Here is a 13,940-nt window from a genome sequence, read left to right as displayed (position 1 = left end):
AACCGCTTCAGCGGACAAGTGGTTCTGACCACGATCTTTACCAAACTGTTATAGAATTTTCTTTTTTTGTGTAAAAAACAATGTGTCGGTTTGTCCGATGTTACGTGCAACTGTAGATAAAGTCAGCTGATGAGTGCTGCACACAGTTGGGCTATTTCCTACTCCATATAATTTATTTCCCTTAGTATTGCTTGTATTTTTATACAGTTTTTGAATAAGGCAGCTTTTACGGAGAGAACAGATTGGTAGTACAGACGTGTCTCTCACTGTATCGCTACTTCCTTAAAGGTCCAGTGTGTAACGTGTTTAGTTATTCATTATTAAAATCTGTGTTGCCCATTCACAAACTTGTCCTTTTTCATGAATATTCATATATTATATTATATTATATATATTATATATATTTATTATATATTCGAATTTTCATTCATATTTTCTTCACCATCAATTCCAAGTATTCCTTTTGGCTTGAAATTTTACATTTGCATTCGCATGAACTGGGGTAGACGCTCCATATTCATGCGCCATCTTGAAATACGTTAGACGGTAAGGGACATACAGGACATATGGCTCCGCCTTTTGCGTTTTCGCTGTCACATGATAAACTCACAGGTGCTGCTAATGCTGCTAATGGGTATCGTAGCTTCCCGGCCCCGGCAAGTTTGAAGAAGGAAACATGGAGGACCACACGTATTCAAAATCCAAATTCTAACAGGAGTCTTCTTCGCCCAGAAAAAGAAAAAGGATATTGAAAAGAGCAAGAGACCGGCTTTTTAAAGCATGAAGGCTACCGTAGCTGTAATACGTACTTTGAACTGTGTGGTGTGAGAGAGTTCCCTACACATTGGACCTTTAAAGCATTAAAACAAACAAGCCATCTAGCCGTCTATCTGGGTTTTTCAAAATACTTAAGAAGAATATTGTCTGGTCAACCTGGTCAACATGATATAATAAAAATAGCTTTAGGCTCTATCAAATAAGAACAGCTGATTTCTCAGGCCAGTAAACAGATAGACAGTAAAATGAATGGACAAAGTGACGCCATATTAGAAGCACTTTTCTGGTGATGGCTGAGTGTTACTGCGCAGCCTCAAACTGAGCTTGACGATGTAGATGTGACATGAGCAACCTGTCTGAAAGTTGTAAGTCTTCTGGTAGCTGTACCAAGAGAAATCTCAATAATTCCGAATCTTGCAGAGATGGAGAGTGTAGGTATATGTAAGGAGATAACATAGGCACAGGCTAATTATTGCTAACTAAAATGCTAGTTAACATTAGGAATAAAACTTAAACAGCTATTGTAAGTCGAAACTGCCTGCGAGCTTCTCCTGACTATACGGTAATTTGTCTACTATGCGACAGAAAGTCACGTGGTTATGACACAATCGTTAGCCTATTTTTACAAAAACGGCTGCTACGGAGCCATAACGTGAGATACAAGGTAATGGAGCCTTTTATACATTGTCGTGTTTCTTTAGAAATAAACAATGGATCAATAGAGTCTTTAAACGCTTCAGATGTAAAGTTATTCGCTGTCAAAATGAATCAGAATCAGAATCAGAATCAGAAAAAGCTTTATTGCCAAGTACGTTTACACACACAAGGAATTTGTCCTGATGCTGTAGGTGCATGTCACATTAAAGCAACACGCACAGACACACCGAGTCGCCATATATGCGGCGCCAAAACAACTCTCTCTTAACTCTCGCAGGGAGAATACAGCATCACATGAGGAGAGGAGAGGAAAAAAAAAAAAGCAACTCTCAGACTATCCTCATAAAGATAAGAACAGTGTGGGAACAGGAAAAAAACACCTCAGCACATAGGCACACAAACAGTACATTTGCACTGCTGAACATAACATAACATAACATAACATAACATAACATAAATGTACAGTTGCACATTTGGCTGCGAAGGCGTTGGACTGGGGAGAGGGTAGGTTGGGGGAGTTTGGCCTGCTGAGAAACGCACAGCCCGGCAGTCCCACTAGTGACCCAGTCCGCAGAATGTTATAGCGAAAACACAGCACGTTGCCATGGTGACACCCTTGAACAGTCCAGAACCGATACGACAATCAGCAGGCAGTGGGGAAGACGGGGGAGGAACCAAGAGAGTCTCACTTGCAGAGCCCCAACAGGGTGACTGTTTGTTCCAAGATACGGCCTTGGCAAGGCCGTTCAGGATAAGGGAGCCGAAAGATTAAATTTGTTTTGTCTACGCGAATGGCTGCTCTAATTTAAACATTCATTCTGTTGTCCAACTACACACTGTTCAACTGGTCAATTTTTCTTTCCAAATCCATGACCTTCCTCATGATGGTATCCAAGCCGCGGGTCATTACCATGTTGTTTTCCATCACGCGATTAATAGTTCCAGTTTGCAAACTGATCGCTTTTCCGACAGCTTCAGTCAGGCCAGGCAGCTTCCTTGGGCTTTGGACAGCTACCAAAGTCTTTCCAATTCTTCGATAAACCAGAGCGAAGCATCCTCCAATCAGCAACATTCCAGTTATCAGGGTATAGGTAGATATCCTCAACGTCCTCCACGGAAAGAGCAGAGAGACACACGACATGCCATTTCTCCCAGCCGTCCATCGTATACCCCGCAGCAAACGTCCCGTCAGGACATGCTGGCTCACCCGAACCAGTGCTCCTCCTCGAGAATACAGTGTCAATTGCGTTGAGAGACCAGTTAATCAATTCCATGATTTTTAGGTATTTGTAGAGCCTTGCAGGGAGAGTCTCTAAAAAGTTAACAGCAGACAACACAAGACAAGATAGCAAGCAGGGTAGGCCTGGGAGGGAGAGGGAGAAAAAGCGACCGCCTTCGCTGAGAGCTGGAAAGAGAAGAGGCAGTCAATGGAATGGAATGGCAGTCAATGGAATGCTAACGGCAGGTGATGGCTTGTTAGCATAAAAATGTCTCCATAGGAGGTACGCTTTGCGGATGCTCGCTTACCCCCTTGAGTAAACACCTTTGTCCATATCACTGCTCCCCCTGGTGGATAGATAAACCATTTCAACTAGTTTTTCACACACAGCACTTTGGGGCGTTACCAGTCGGCCCCTGTGCTCACATCGCGGGGGATTATATTCCAGCCACGGCCCGGCCAGGGACCCGTCACAGACTTGCTGGAACCCCAGCACGGAGGGAGCGGAAATTTTAGATGGCTAAAATCTGTATCATCTGTATGCATTGTTGAATAATTCTAGGGACCCCAACATGCCCCTCAAGGGTTTTCTGGGTTTCCTTTGCTTGTCCGTTTTACTTAATGTCTCTTAAATGGATCATTGACATCTTACTGCTCGTGTTTCTTGCCCTGTTGATGGTAGTTGCCAGATCTCAGCAATTACTGCGGTGAGTATGTGATTGAGTAGTTTTAGACTACAAAGTTAAGGCCGGAATTATAAAAAAACTGAATGATTCTTTCAAGGACAGTTTACTTGCTGAGCTGCAGGACTGATGGGAACAGAAAAGAGGGAACTGGGTGGGTGTTTTCATCCTTTATGGGTGAACAGTGAAGGATTTGTAGGTGTAATAGGGGCTACTCATTTTACACATTAATTTGATGCTCAAAGTCAGCTCTGTATCTATCATTGTTACATTTCATATCCAATGTAATGAATGCAGTGAGTACAGAACCAAAACAAACCTTCTCTAATACAGATGTGCTGTATATGACCGAAGCAAATGCAGTAACACGGAACAGAAGACTGAAAACCATCTTTAGTAGCTTACTGGTGTTCATATTATCATTTTCAGATACTGTAGAAAGATACCAGGGCACAAACACAGGACTGTCTTAAAGGGTTTTCCAACCTATTTTCCTATGTATGAGTGACTGATGGGAACAACGATCTTTGACATTGGTTCAGTATTAAGCGAGATCACTGCAGTCGGCAGCGGAGAAACAAGCTGCAGTGTATTTACGTTCACAAAAGTGCTTGTTTTGCCGCTGACAGACTCAGATTATTAGTCTAAGTGTCTGACAACATTATGGAAAGGATCCCTACAGAGATAGACCTTTAAAACCTTTTTGAGAGCATTCTGTTTAACCAAACTCTGAAGCTCTGAAGCTCTGAAGTCGCTAGCGCTAAACCCACCAGACTCCATTTAAAAAAGCAATACTTTTAGCGTGTATAGAGCCAACATATTTTCACATGTAAATCGGTAAACTATGTGTTTATTTCAACCAAAAGTAGAGTTGTGTAGGGGTTTGCGCCTCGGCGTGGCTCCGGCCTGTGGCCTTTTGCTGCATGTCGTTCCCCCCTCTCTCTCCCCTTTCATGTCTTCGGCTGTCCTGTCAAATATGGGCCTAAAATGCCTCCAAAAAATAATCTTTTAAAAAAAAAAAACTAGAGTTGTGATGGCTGGAAAAGTGGAAAGACGACGAGTTTTTTTTTTATAGTTTCTGTCGACTTTGAATGAAATGTATTTTATGATGCTTAAATTACTGTTTCATTACATGGAGTCTGGTGGGTTTAGTGAACGCAATTTCACGGATGTTTTTATGTTTAAAAAAAGGATCTTACTCTTTAACAGAAAGGTCGACCTCCTTAGAAATCCTTTCCATAATTTTGTCAGACACACAATATTAATCTGAGCCTGTCAGCGGCAAAACGAGCACTTTTGTGAAGGTAAATACAAGCTGGACAATGGCCCTATTAACTTATATTGTAGCTTGTTTCGCCACTGCCGACTGCAGCGATCTCGCTTAATACTGGACCAATGTGAAAGATTGTTGTTCCCATCAGTCAGTTAGACGCAAAAACATAGGAACATAGGGTCCAGGTTGAAAAAAACGGAAGTTACGCTTTAACACAACCCCACAATGTCATCACAGGGGGAGAAGACAAAAAACACGTTCTTCTAACTTTTGCGTGCTGCATTCCAAGATGGTTAGCCCCACTGCTAACCTCGTATCCACACCAGATAAACAGCATAAAATACTTGCTTTTTTTTTGTGTTGTAGCGTTTCATTACCAAGCCAAACTAAGACTAGGCAAACAAGCTGAATCTATTGTTTAGTACCTCTGTACCTTATTAGATTGCCGGTGTCAGGAAATCCAGATATCTCTGACTCAGAACTTTTTTTCACATTTGGCTGCTTAATTACGGTTTAAATGACATGACGTGAATGCAGCATCACTTCATAAAGTGCAATGTGCTAACATGTTAGCATGAAGCACCAGCACCAACGTATGTAGTTTTTTAACTGTATATTGAATATGACTGTATCCAAAATAATCTGACAGCGCTTTAATCTCTAACAGGCCCTTTCCTTTTGTTGCAGAAACCTGTTGGACATGGACACCTTCTCTAAGTCAGATCCAGGTAACAGCTGCATTTCCTCACCAACTCAACTTCCATGCAGCTATTATTAATAGTGCATCTTTAGTGCACAGCAGACATCAGTGAGCAGTAACACAGTGAGCGACTCCCAAAGCGTTTACAGAGACAATGCAGCAGCCCAGCGTATAAAAAAGCCGGTTCCCAGGGGTCAACCTGCAGACTTTTAATCAAGTATGTTCCTAGTTAGGGCAACTAACCACAGGATGATTGACACTTAATGATTGCTGGCCACACACACAGAGCCAGTGAGTGGTGGAGAACACAGTAATTGGGATTAGTGCTACACTAGACCAAAGAGAGACAAAAGGATGACAAAAAATAAGGATTGGAAAAGGTTGTAGTCGGCAGAATTCACAGATTTTACCCTCCATCTTTAGGAAAAATGTATTTGATGTGTACTTTGTCTATCTATCTATCTATCTATCTATCTATCTATCTATCTATCTATCTATCTATCTATCTATCTATCTATCTATCTATCTATCTACCTACCTACCTACCTACCTACCTACCTATCTATTAGGGCTGTAATGATACACCAAACCCACGATTCGGTTCGTATCACGATTTTTGACCCACGATTCGATACAAACCTTGATTTATTTACTACTACTACTATTTACTTTTTTTCTGCCACGTTTTGTCATTGATTACATGCCACTTTGCAACACAGTAATACAACAGAGACCTTATTTATTGATATTGATTGATTTCAATATTGATCGATCCAACACCAAAGATTCTTTTGTACCTTAAAATAATATTTCCAAAATCGTTTCAGTGGTTCATTAACTCGTTCGAATGAGACATAAGAATAATGGTAACAGTAATGGACAATTCCGCTTCCAACCTGTAGGGGGACCAAAGAGGAAAAGTGCTTTGGTGCCTACTGTAAAGGTGCTGTTGACAAGTAGCTAATGCTAATGCTTGGTCTATAACATAAGAAAACATAAGATTACGACATCGTTCAACATGCTCAGTTATTTTTAGTATTAGTTGGTAATTTAGCCAGCTAGCACACCCCTGTCTGTCTGCCTCACTCTTCCGGCGCTGCAAGGCTTCAGTCGGGATGAGAGCTGACAACAGCCCCGGCCCAGGGACACATCCACAGTCAGGCGATTCTGCCTTCTCACTCTGCGACACAGGTTCGTGGAGCTGAGTGTCGCGATTTTGGTTTCATATACATATCGTTACAGCCCTACTATCTATCTATCTATCTATCTATCTATCTATCTATCTATCTATCTATCTATCTATCTATCATCTTGCTCTACTGCACAGCAAGTGGGTCTCCCACTATGTTGTATGTGTCTATATCTAGTTTACTTTGACCCAGCATGCTGGGTTGCAGAAACAACCAAAAAAGTTGAGTTAAATTCACATCACAGTTTTTCTAAATTACGGAAACAAACTTACAATTGTCAAAACTCTAAGTACAATCCTCACACCACGTGGTAGATTCAGCACACCATTCTATGTGAGCTGCAAAAGGTGATAACTCAATCAAAATAATTAACTCCTTTTCAAATGTAAATAAATCTATCAATGAATAAATCATTTTCATCAAAACGAAAGGTTCCTTTATCATCACTCAGACCAAGACAGTCTGTCAAATGACAGTGTACTCTGAAAGTGTGATAGTTACCCACTATGTAATATTGTCCAGTTGCTAACATGTTATATTTGGGAACAGGGCATGGAATTAACACCCGACCACCCGCCAAATGTGGGTGATTTTGCAATTGGCGGGTAACACTGTCAATCTATCTGCCACGTTGGCCGGTAGCCAATGAGAATTGAGTGATTCAGACGCGTAACTATCGGTAAGCACGGTTGTTGGGCCCGGTCCAATCAGGGGCCCGCATCACTGGAAGATTGACAGTTGGGGCCCCCTATTGCATTTTCATTACTCACACAATCCCAGCATCCCACGGGCAGCCACTGACCAAGCGGGAGTGAGAACGGGACAAATTCATTTCCTTGTTTCTGTTATGAAAATGAGATGTGTGTGACTCGAACATCTCACATTTACCAACAAAACGTACAGCGAAAGACCGTGCAAAACATTTCAGACCGTCCTGCCTACCTGTATACATTTTAACATCAATGTACGCTATAACAACTTTCAATCCTGTCGGCTTTCTGCAGCGGGCGGGGCTGTTGCTCCGTTCCCCCGCTACTGACGCGCACACACACACAAACACACACAATCACACACGGTGGATGCAGGAAAAAACGCAGATGAGATGTACAGGATGACCTAAATTGAGGACAGATACGGTCGTTATTGTAAGTGCAATGATAAGTTAAAGTACAATAAGTACTTTATCAAACCGTATGAATGTGTGTCCCAGGCCAGGATAGGAAATTAACTAACAATGTAAAGATCAACAAGCCACTGATAATGACAGATATGTTCATATTTGATTCATTCAATAAATTATTATTTTTTGTCTTAAATCCACCAACCGTTTTCATATTATACCAACATTTGCAGCATCCTCAGCCTTTTTGGTAAGATTACTAGGAAATCTCAGCCCAGAGTAATTCATTAATAGTAATAATTATTATTCTCCCCAAAACAAGTTTCCTTTTTATTTATTTTTTTATTTTTAAGAACTATACAAAAAAACTGCAACTTTTTTGCAACAATTCATGTGTTATAGTGTGCATTCACCAGTGTTTTTGTTGTTGTGGTGCGCGTAGGCTACTCCTGATTTTGTCACTCATCTCTTATATGCAGTGGTGCAACGAGCCAACACCGGGCCCCTATGCAGGATTATCAAGGCGGGCCCCCCTACTACAGCACGTGATGACGGCGCAATGTCCACGAGTAGGCTACCATCAATAGGACAGGATAGGATCATAGAAACACAGCAATTCCTGTTTTTCACCTTTATGAGGCAAAAAAAAAAGTCTGGTAAAAAGTCCCTGTGGCAGGTGGATTTAAAAATCCACCTGCCACAGTGGCTGGTGGTCAAAAAAGTTAACTTCATGCCCTGGTTGTGACAAATCATCCATATACACATTAAAAAGGAAAGGTGACAAAATACCACCCTGATGAACTCTGTTACCAACAAAAAATGGTTCTGGTTGATACAGACCCCCCCCCCCCCCCCATTTTCACCTGCATAGACTGATGAGAATACCAGAAGACTAGAATTCTTATAATTACGTTTGGGACTCCTCTATGTTACAATTTCAGAAATAATTTTTCATGATTTACACGATCAAATGCCTCTGGCTATTATAATGATCTAAAATTTCCTTTAAGGCAAATATACACATGTCTGTACCGTGTTGACGTTTAAAACCAAATTGGTTGTCAGTGGTAATATATATATATATATATATATATATATATATATAGTGGTATACTGTGCGGTTTTACTATAATTTATTATATTTACTATAATAAAGGAAGTGTTCAGAATCTCCCAGTCACACCATTGTATAAAGAAGCCATTTTTAAACCACTTGTTGCATTCAGCATTAGAAACAGAATATGGCTTTAACAACCATTCTTCACGACCTCTGGCTGCAACAACTTTCTCTTTTTCCTCGCATACACTTAGGAAGATAAAATCCTCAGCAGATCTTGTGAAACGGTCTGCTTCCACACGGTAGATTTTGCTTGCTCTGCTGCTATCCCACTGGGACACATACACCATCTCAGGAAATCCAGGGTTGTCCAGATCCTTACAGACAACATCCCTAAAAAGCTTCCAGTCTTTCACCGAGATTGTACACTCTGTTTTAGCGTTGCTAGGTAACTCCGCAACAACGCTAGTGTACACAGCTAATGTCACATACCCCTCACTGTATCGAATGGAGTAGAAATATCCATTGACACCATCACATTCCATATCAGCTGTACACGACTCTATCATGCTGGGCGTAAAGATCTCTGGCCGGGCTCTCTTTTTCTGAGGTGCCCTACTCAAAGCAAAAGGGGTATCTATAATATCAACACCTTCTCCAGTATTAGATGATCCCTTTCGGGATGCACGATTCAGTTCAAATGTACTGGGTCTCAGTTCAAATGTACTGGGTCTCAATTCAAATGTACTGGTAGAGCGTGTATCAAGCGTACCTTCTTCACCAGATGATCCAGTTTGGTGTCCAAATAGGCGTGTAGACATGGCTGTAAGACGTTTTTTCCTCTTGCTTTTTCCCCAAAGGAGTTGAAAATAAAAATGCAACGTTGAGCTGTTTGAGATGATCGAAGGTGGCAAGCCGAACTGACAAGCTAGCTAGCTCGCTGAAAACAGTAGGTAAAAAAGTGACCAGACATGCCTAGACATAGCCCCTACATACCCCTCCTCTATGACCGTCATACAGTAATAGGGGGCCCATAACTTTTTAACCCTAACCATTGGTCTAACACCTGCGTCATACTTACCTTCCGCTCAGGGGGACAACAAACCGGGGTATATCGATTTCATTTATTTCAACTTTTTTTTTTTTTTTATTTATTTATTTATTAATTTTTTTTTTTTTTTTTTTCGGCCAATCAGAACGCTAGAAAAAGCTGCGCGCACACCCCCTACCCCCCTGCCCCCCAATGCCGCCCGGTAATTACTACTAAGGGTTAACACATTTGCAAGCGGTTAACACATTTGCAAGCGGTGTCTTCTGCTCTGCTGAGACAGTGATGATGAGCAGGTCAAAGCAATCAAGAAAAACTGTAAATGCATTATTGGTCAAAACAAATAAACGTTGATTATAGCGCCCCCTAACGGCCGATCTTCGCCAAATTTGGTACCGAGCATCGTAGTGGGATGTTGAACAATGATCTCAAGTTCTTTGCTGATAACATTTAATTTGGCCGAGATATAATATGTGTGTGGTAGCTAGCTAGGAAAATTTGTTTGGTCGTCAAATGTGCATACTTTAATGTAGCAAAATTATTTCCATAAATTTTGGTCAGGTCCATCTGGAGATGCTATGTACCAGGTTTTGTGCAGATCGGTCGCACAGCCTAGGACGAGTTCGAAAAAGTTGTTTTTGCACATTGTGCGATATTGCGAAAAAACTTGTGAAAAAACACAAATGGGCGTGGCCTATATCATGTGATTCAGCTTGATTCAAGGAACACATGGATGTAAGGTTTTTTAATGTTCGATGTGTATTGTGGGAGTTAAAAACACAGTATTACGCCACCTAGTGGTTCACATGTGTAATTTTTGGTAGGTGAGGTCCATGACCCCATTGTACATCTACCCTGTAAATTTAAAGTTGTTCATATTAGTGTAAGTGGTGAATCTAAACGTGGGTCCCATAGGTCATGCCCACTTTGACCAATCAGTACCCCACTGTAGGGGTGGCCTCAGGAGTGGCCCTTGATGGTACCCATCAAATTTTGTAAAAATCGGATGAGCCGTTCATGAGATATAAACTTTTTGTACTTGTATCGCCCCCTAGTGACCAATTTTCGTAAAATGTGTGGGGCACCTCCAGAGGGTCATGGCAAACAAGAATCTACAGTTTCGCATTGATAGCATTTATTTTGGCCGAGATATGGCAAAGTTGGTGTTTTCATAGTTAGCTACACATATTTGTTTGTGCGTAATATGCGCAATTTCTATCCTATCCTAACTTTATGTCAGGTCGGTCTGGAGATGCTACCTGCCAAGTTTCATGCAGATCGGTTACACGGTCTAGGAGGAGATCAAAAAAGTAGGTTTATGATAAATCATGATTTTTCACGCATAAAAGTCTAGGCGGAAATGGGCGTGGCCTATATCAGGCGATTCAGTTGGATCCAGGGAACATGTGGATATATGGTTTTTGAATGTCCGGTGTATGGTGTGGGAGTTTTAGCATCAAACACGGTTTTTTCTGCTATAGCGCCACCTAGTGGTGGAAGTGGGTCAATTGTTGCACCTGAGGTCCTTGCAGAGTTTTGGACCAGTCCTGATAAAGTGTGTGGCGCTGATAAAATAACTGCTGAACATCTAAAATATGCAAGCAAGAAACTTAATCTTTTTTGCTATTTGTATGACAGGTTTCTTAGTTCATGGGACTCTGCCTGAAACTATCTTACCTGTATTATTAGTGCCCGTCATCAAAGACAAAACTGGCAAAATAAACAGCATGGACAATTATAGACCTATAGCCCTAGCTAGCATTGTATCTAAAGTGTTGGAGAGACTTCTTCTCAACAGGTATGGTGTATGTAACCTCTTGTGTATGTAACCTCTTGTAAACTCTTGTGTATGCGACATCTTACCTGGACATATTGGTATCTTTGCTCTTTTACCTGTTCACTGTTTCTCACAAACAGTATAATGAATAACTGTTTCTTTCTTATTTGGTGTTTCTTTATTCCCAAAAAAGGGTGTATGAGCTTTCCCTATATACTGTATCAACAGTATGTGTTCCCTAACAAGTATAAAACAATAAACCATTACAATCAGCAGTGTTTCAAATGCACCAAGCTGAAATCCATTATGTTTTAAATGTGTGGTTATAAGTAAGGCTGTCAATCGATTAAAAAAATGAATCTAATTAATTACAGACTCTGTGATTAATTAATCGAAATTAATCGCATACATAATTAACGGTGCCTGAACCGATACTTTTGTAAAAAAAGAAAAGAAAACAAAGGGTACTAAACAACAGTTGGTGACATTAAAGAACGGCTTGTTTATTGCTAAGGCCATATGGTCAAAATTAAATGATTTAATAATAATGTATAACAATAACAATAACTTATTTCACTAGTAAACTGCTGTTGAACGACAAAAACAACCACCGAGGACATTTACAATAACTTCAAATGCACCACGAAGCTGTAGTTTACCAGTTTCATTGAACGCACCGTCTGTGTTGTTTTTCCGACGGCACCTCGGCAGCTGCAGATTGTTACATCCCGCTGTTGAGTCACAGTCCTCTACAGTAAAACACAGTCAAACTTTACACCGTTCAGTGTTAGCTGTCAGCATTGTAACCGTGTTTAATCCAGCTACTATCTAGCGGTAGGTTAACATTAGCTGCTGTCGAGTATACTGTTAACTAGCTAGCGGTAGGCTAACGTTAGCTGCTGTTGAGTATAGTGTTAACTAGCGTCACATGCAGCGGTGTTTGTGTTACCTGTATCGTCTTCAGAGCACCAGAGAGAAGTGCAGACATATCAGTGGCACCAGATTTCGGTAGCCAGAGTTGGCAGGAAGAAGATTTTTACAAGTAAATGTTCCAGTTAATGATCCAGGCAGCACGTTCTCGTCTCCCTCCTTCATTTTACAGTCGAATGGTGGCTAGAATGGCTCCGGGTCAAACGGAATGGATTAATCTGCATTAATCTGCGTTATTTTTTTTAACGCGTTATTTTTTCTCAGATTAATTAATCGAAATTAATCAAATTTATTATTAGTTATTTTGACAGCCATAGTTATAAGTAATGCCCACTGTTGCCTAGCAATCGATACAAAACTGTAATAAAGATATTTCCAGCATCAGTGTACCACAAACCTTGCAGCTCACACCTCTCGATATTTACTGACGTTTGCCTCCCCACCATTACGATTTGGGTCCCACTGTGGCGCGCTCCTTGAGTTGTTGCGGGCGACTCGCGTCGCGGGTGACTCGCATCAACAGGAGGCTTGGACCCCGTCATAACTGCTTGCAGTTCTAGTTAAAATTTGCATTTGCCCGTTTCTTCTCTTCAAATAAAGGGCCCTGTTTATCTCTACTGGACTCTATCCAGGCTTTAAATGCACAACAAGCTTTGGCATGAAGTTCTGCTACATGTTCATTCCAACCAGGCTTGATGCTATATGCCATACACTGAGGTTTATAGAAATGCCTACTGGCAATGTTAAGTGATTCCACAATTGATTCATATAAAACACATAAATCTTTACTATGTTGTGAATTCTTACAATTAATATCACATCTTATGGCATCTTTGGGCAGTGCAATGTTGCCCAGCAACCCATCAGTCTTAATATGATACTTCTGGAAATCTTCCATGGTTAATTTAGTCCAGTCTAATCTTCCTGTGTTAATGTTATTAGCTACAGTACATAAAATTGGTAACTTCTTAACATTTAGAGACAGAGAAAACGGTATATGATCGGCAATGGCAAAATCATAATGAATCTCCATAGCATCCAAAGAAGCATGTGCATCAGTTACATACATCACATACACAGTGATTATATTATCAGGCAAAAGCACCTTGCTTGACAGTATTAAACCAGTGTCAGTGCAAAATTGCATTAGGTGATTAGCAAACAGAGAGTTTGCATCAGAAATGTCAGCATTCATGTCTCCTACAACAAAAATACAGGTTGAGGCATTGTCTTTAATGAAAGAGCCAACAGATGCTAATCTATTTAAGTATTCAGCTTCATTTTGATAACACTCATACGGAGTGTACATATTTAAAATAATAAACTTTGTATCATGACAATTAAACTCTATACCAGTAGCCCAATCCAAACCCAATCTTACCACTGATATTAGTGAATCATAGTTCTTATTCCAGAGGATAGCCACACCCCCAGGTATCCTACCTTTGACAATTTTAGTACTTAGATCAGTGGTAGATTCTCCAGCATGGTGGTGAGGTCCATGACCCC

At 40.7% G+C, this 13,940-nt stretch overlaps 1 protein-coding gene across 1 annotated transcript in view; it reads left to right on the top strand.

Moving 5' to 3' along the window:
• LOC116059772 (copine-9-like) overlaps window positions 1-13,940 on the top strand; it is a 310,601-nt gene that overhangs the window by 52,002 nt on the left and 244,659 nt on the right. The window contains exon 2 of the mRNA XM_031313026.2: window positions 5,297-5,337. Within this exon, the coding sequence (XP_031168886.1) occupies window positions 5,297-5,337 (41 nt within the window). The remainder of the gene's footprint in view (window positions 1-5,296; window positions 5,338-13,940) is intronic.

The sequence above is a fragment of the Sander lucioperca genome, chromosome 6 (assembly GCF_008315115.2).
Source record: "Sander lucioperca isolate FBNREF2018 chromosome 6, SLUC_FBN_1.2, whole genome shotgun sequence".
In the NCBI taxonomy this organism is placed as follows: Eukaryota; Metazoa; Chordata; class Actinopteri; order Perciformes; family Percidae; genus Sander; species Sander lucioperca.
This window is presented reverse-complemented; position numbering and strand designations above follow the sequence as displayed.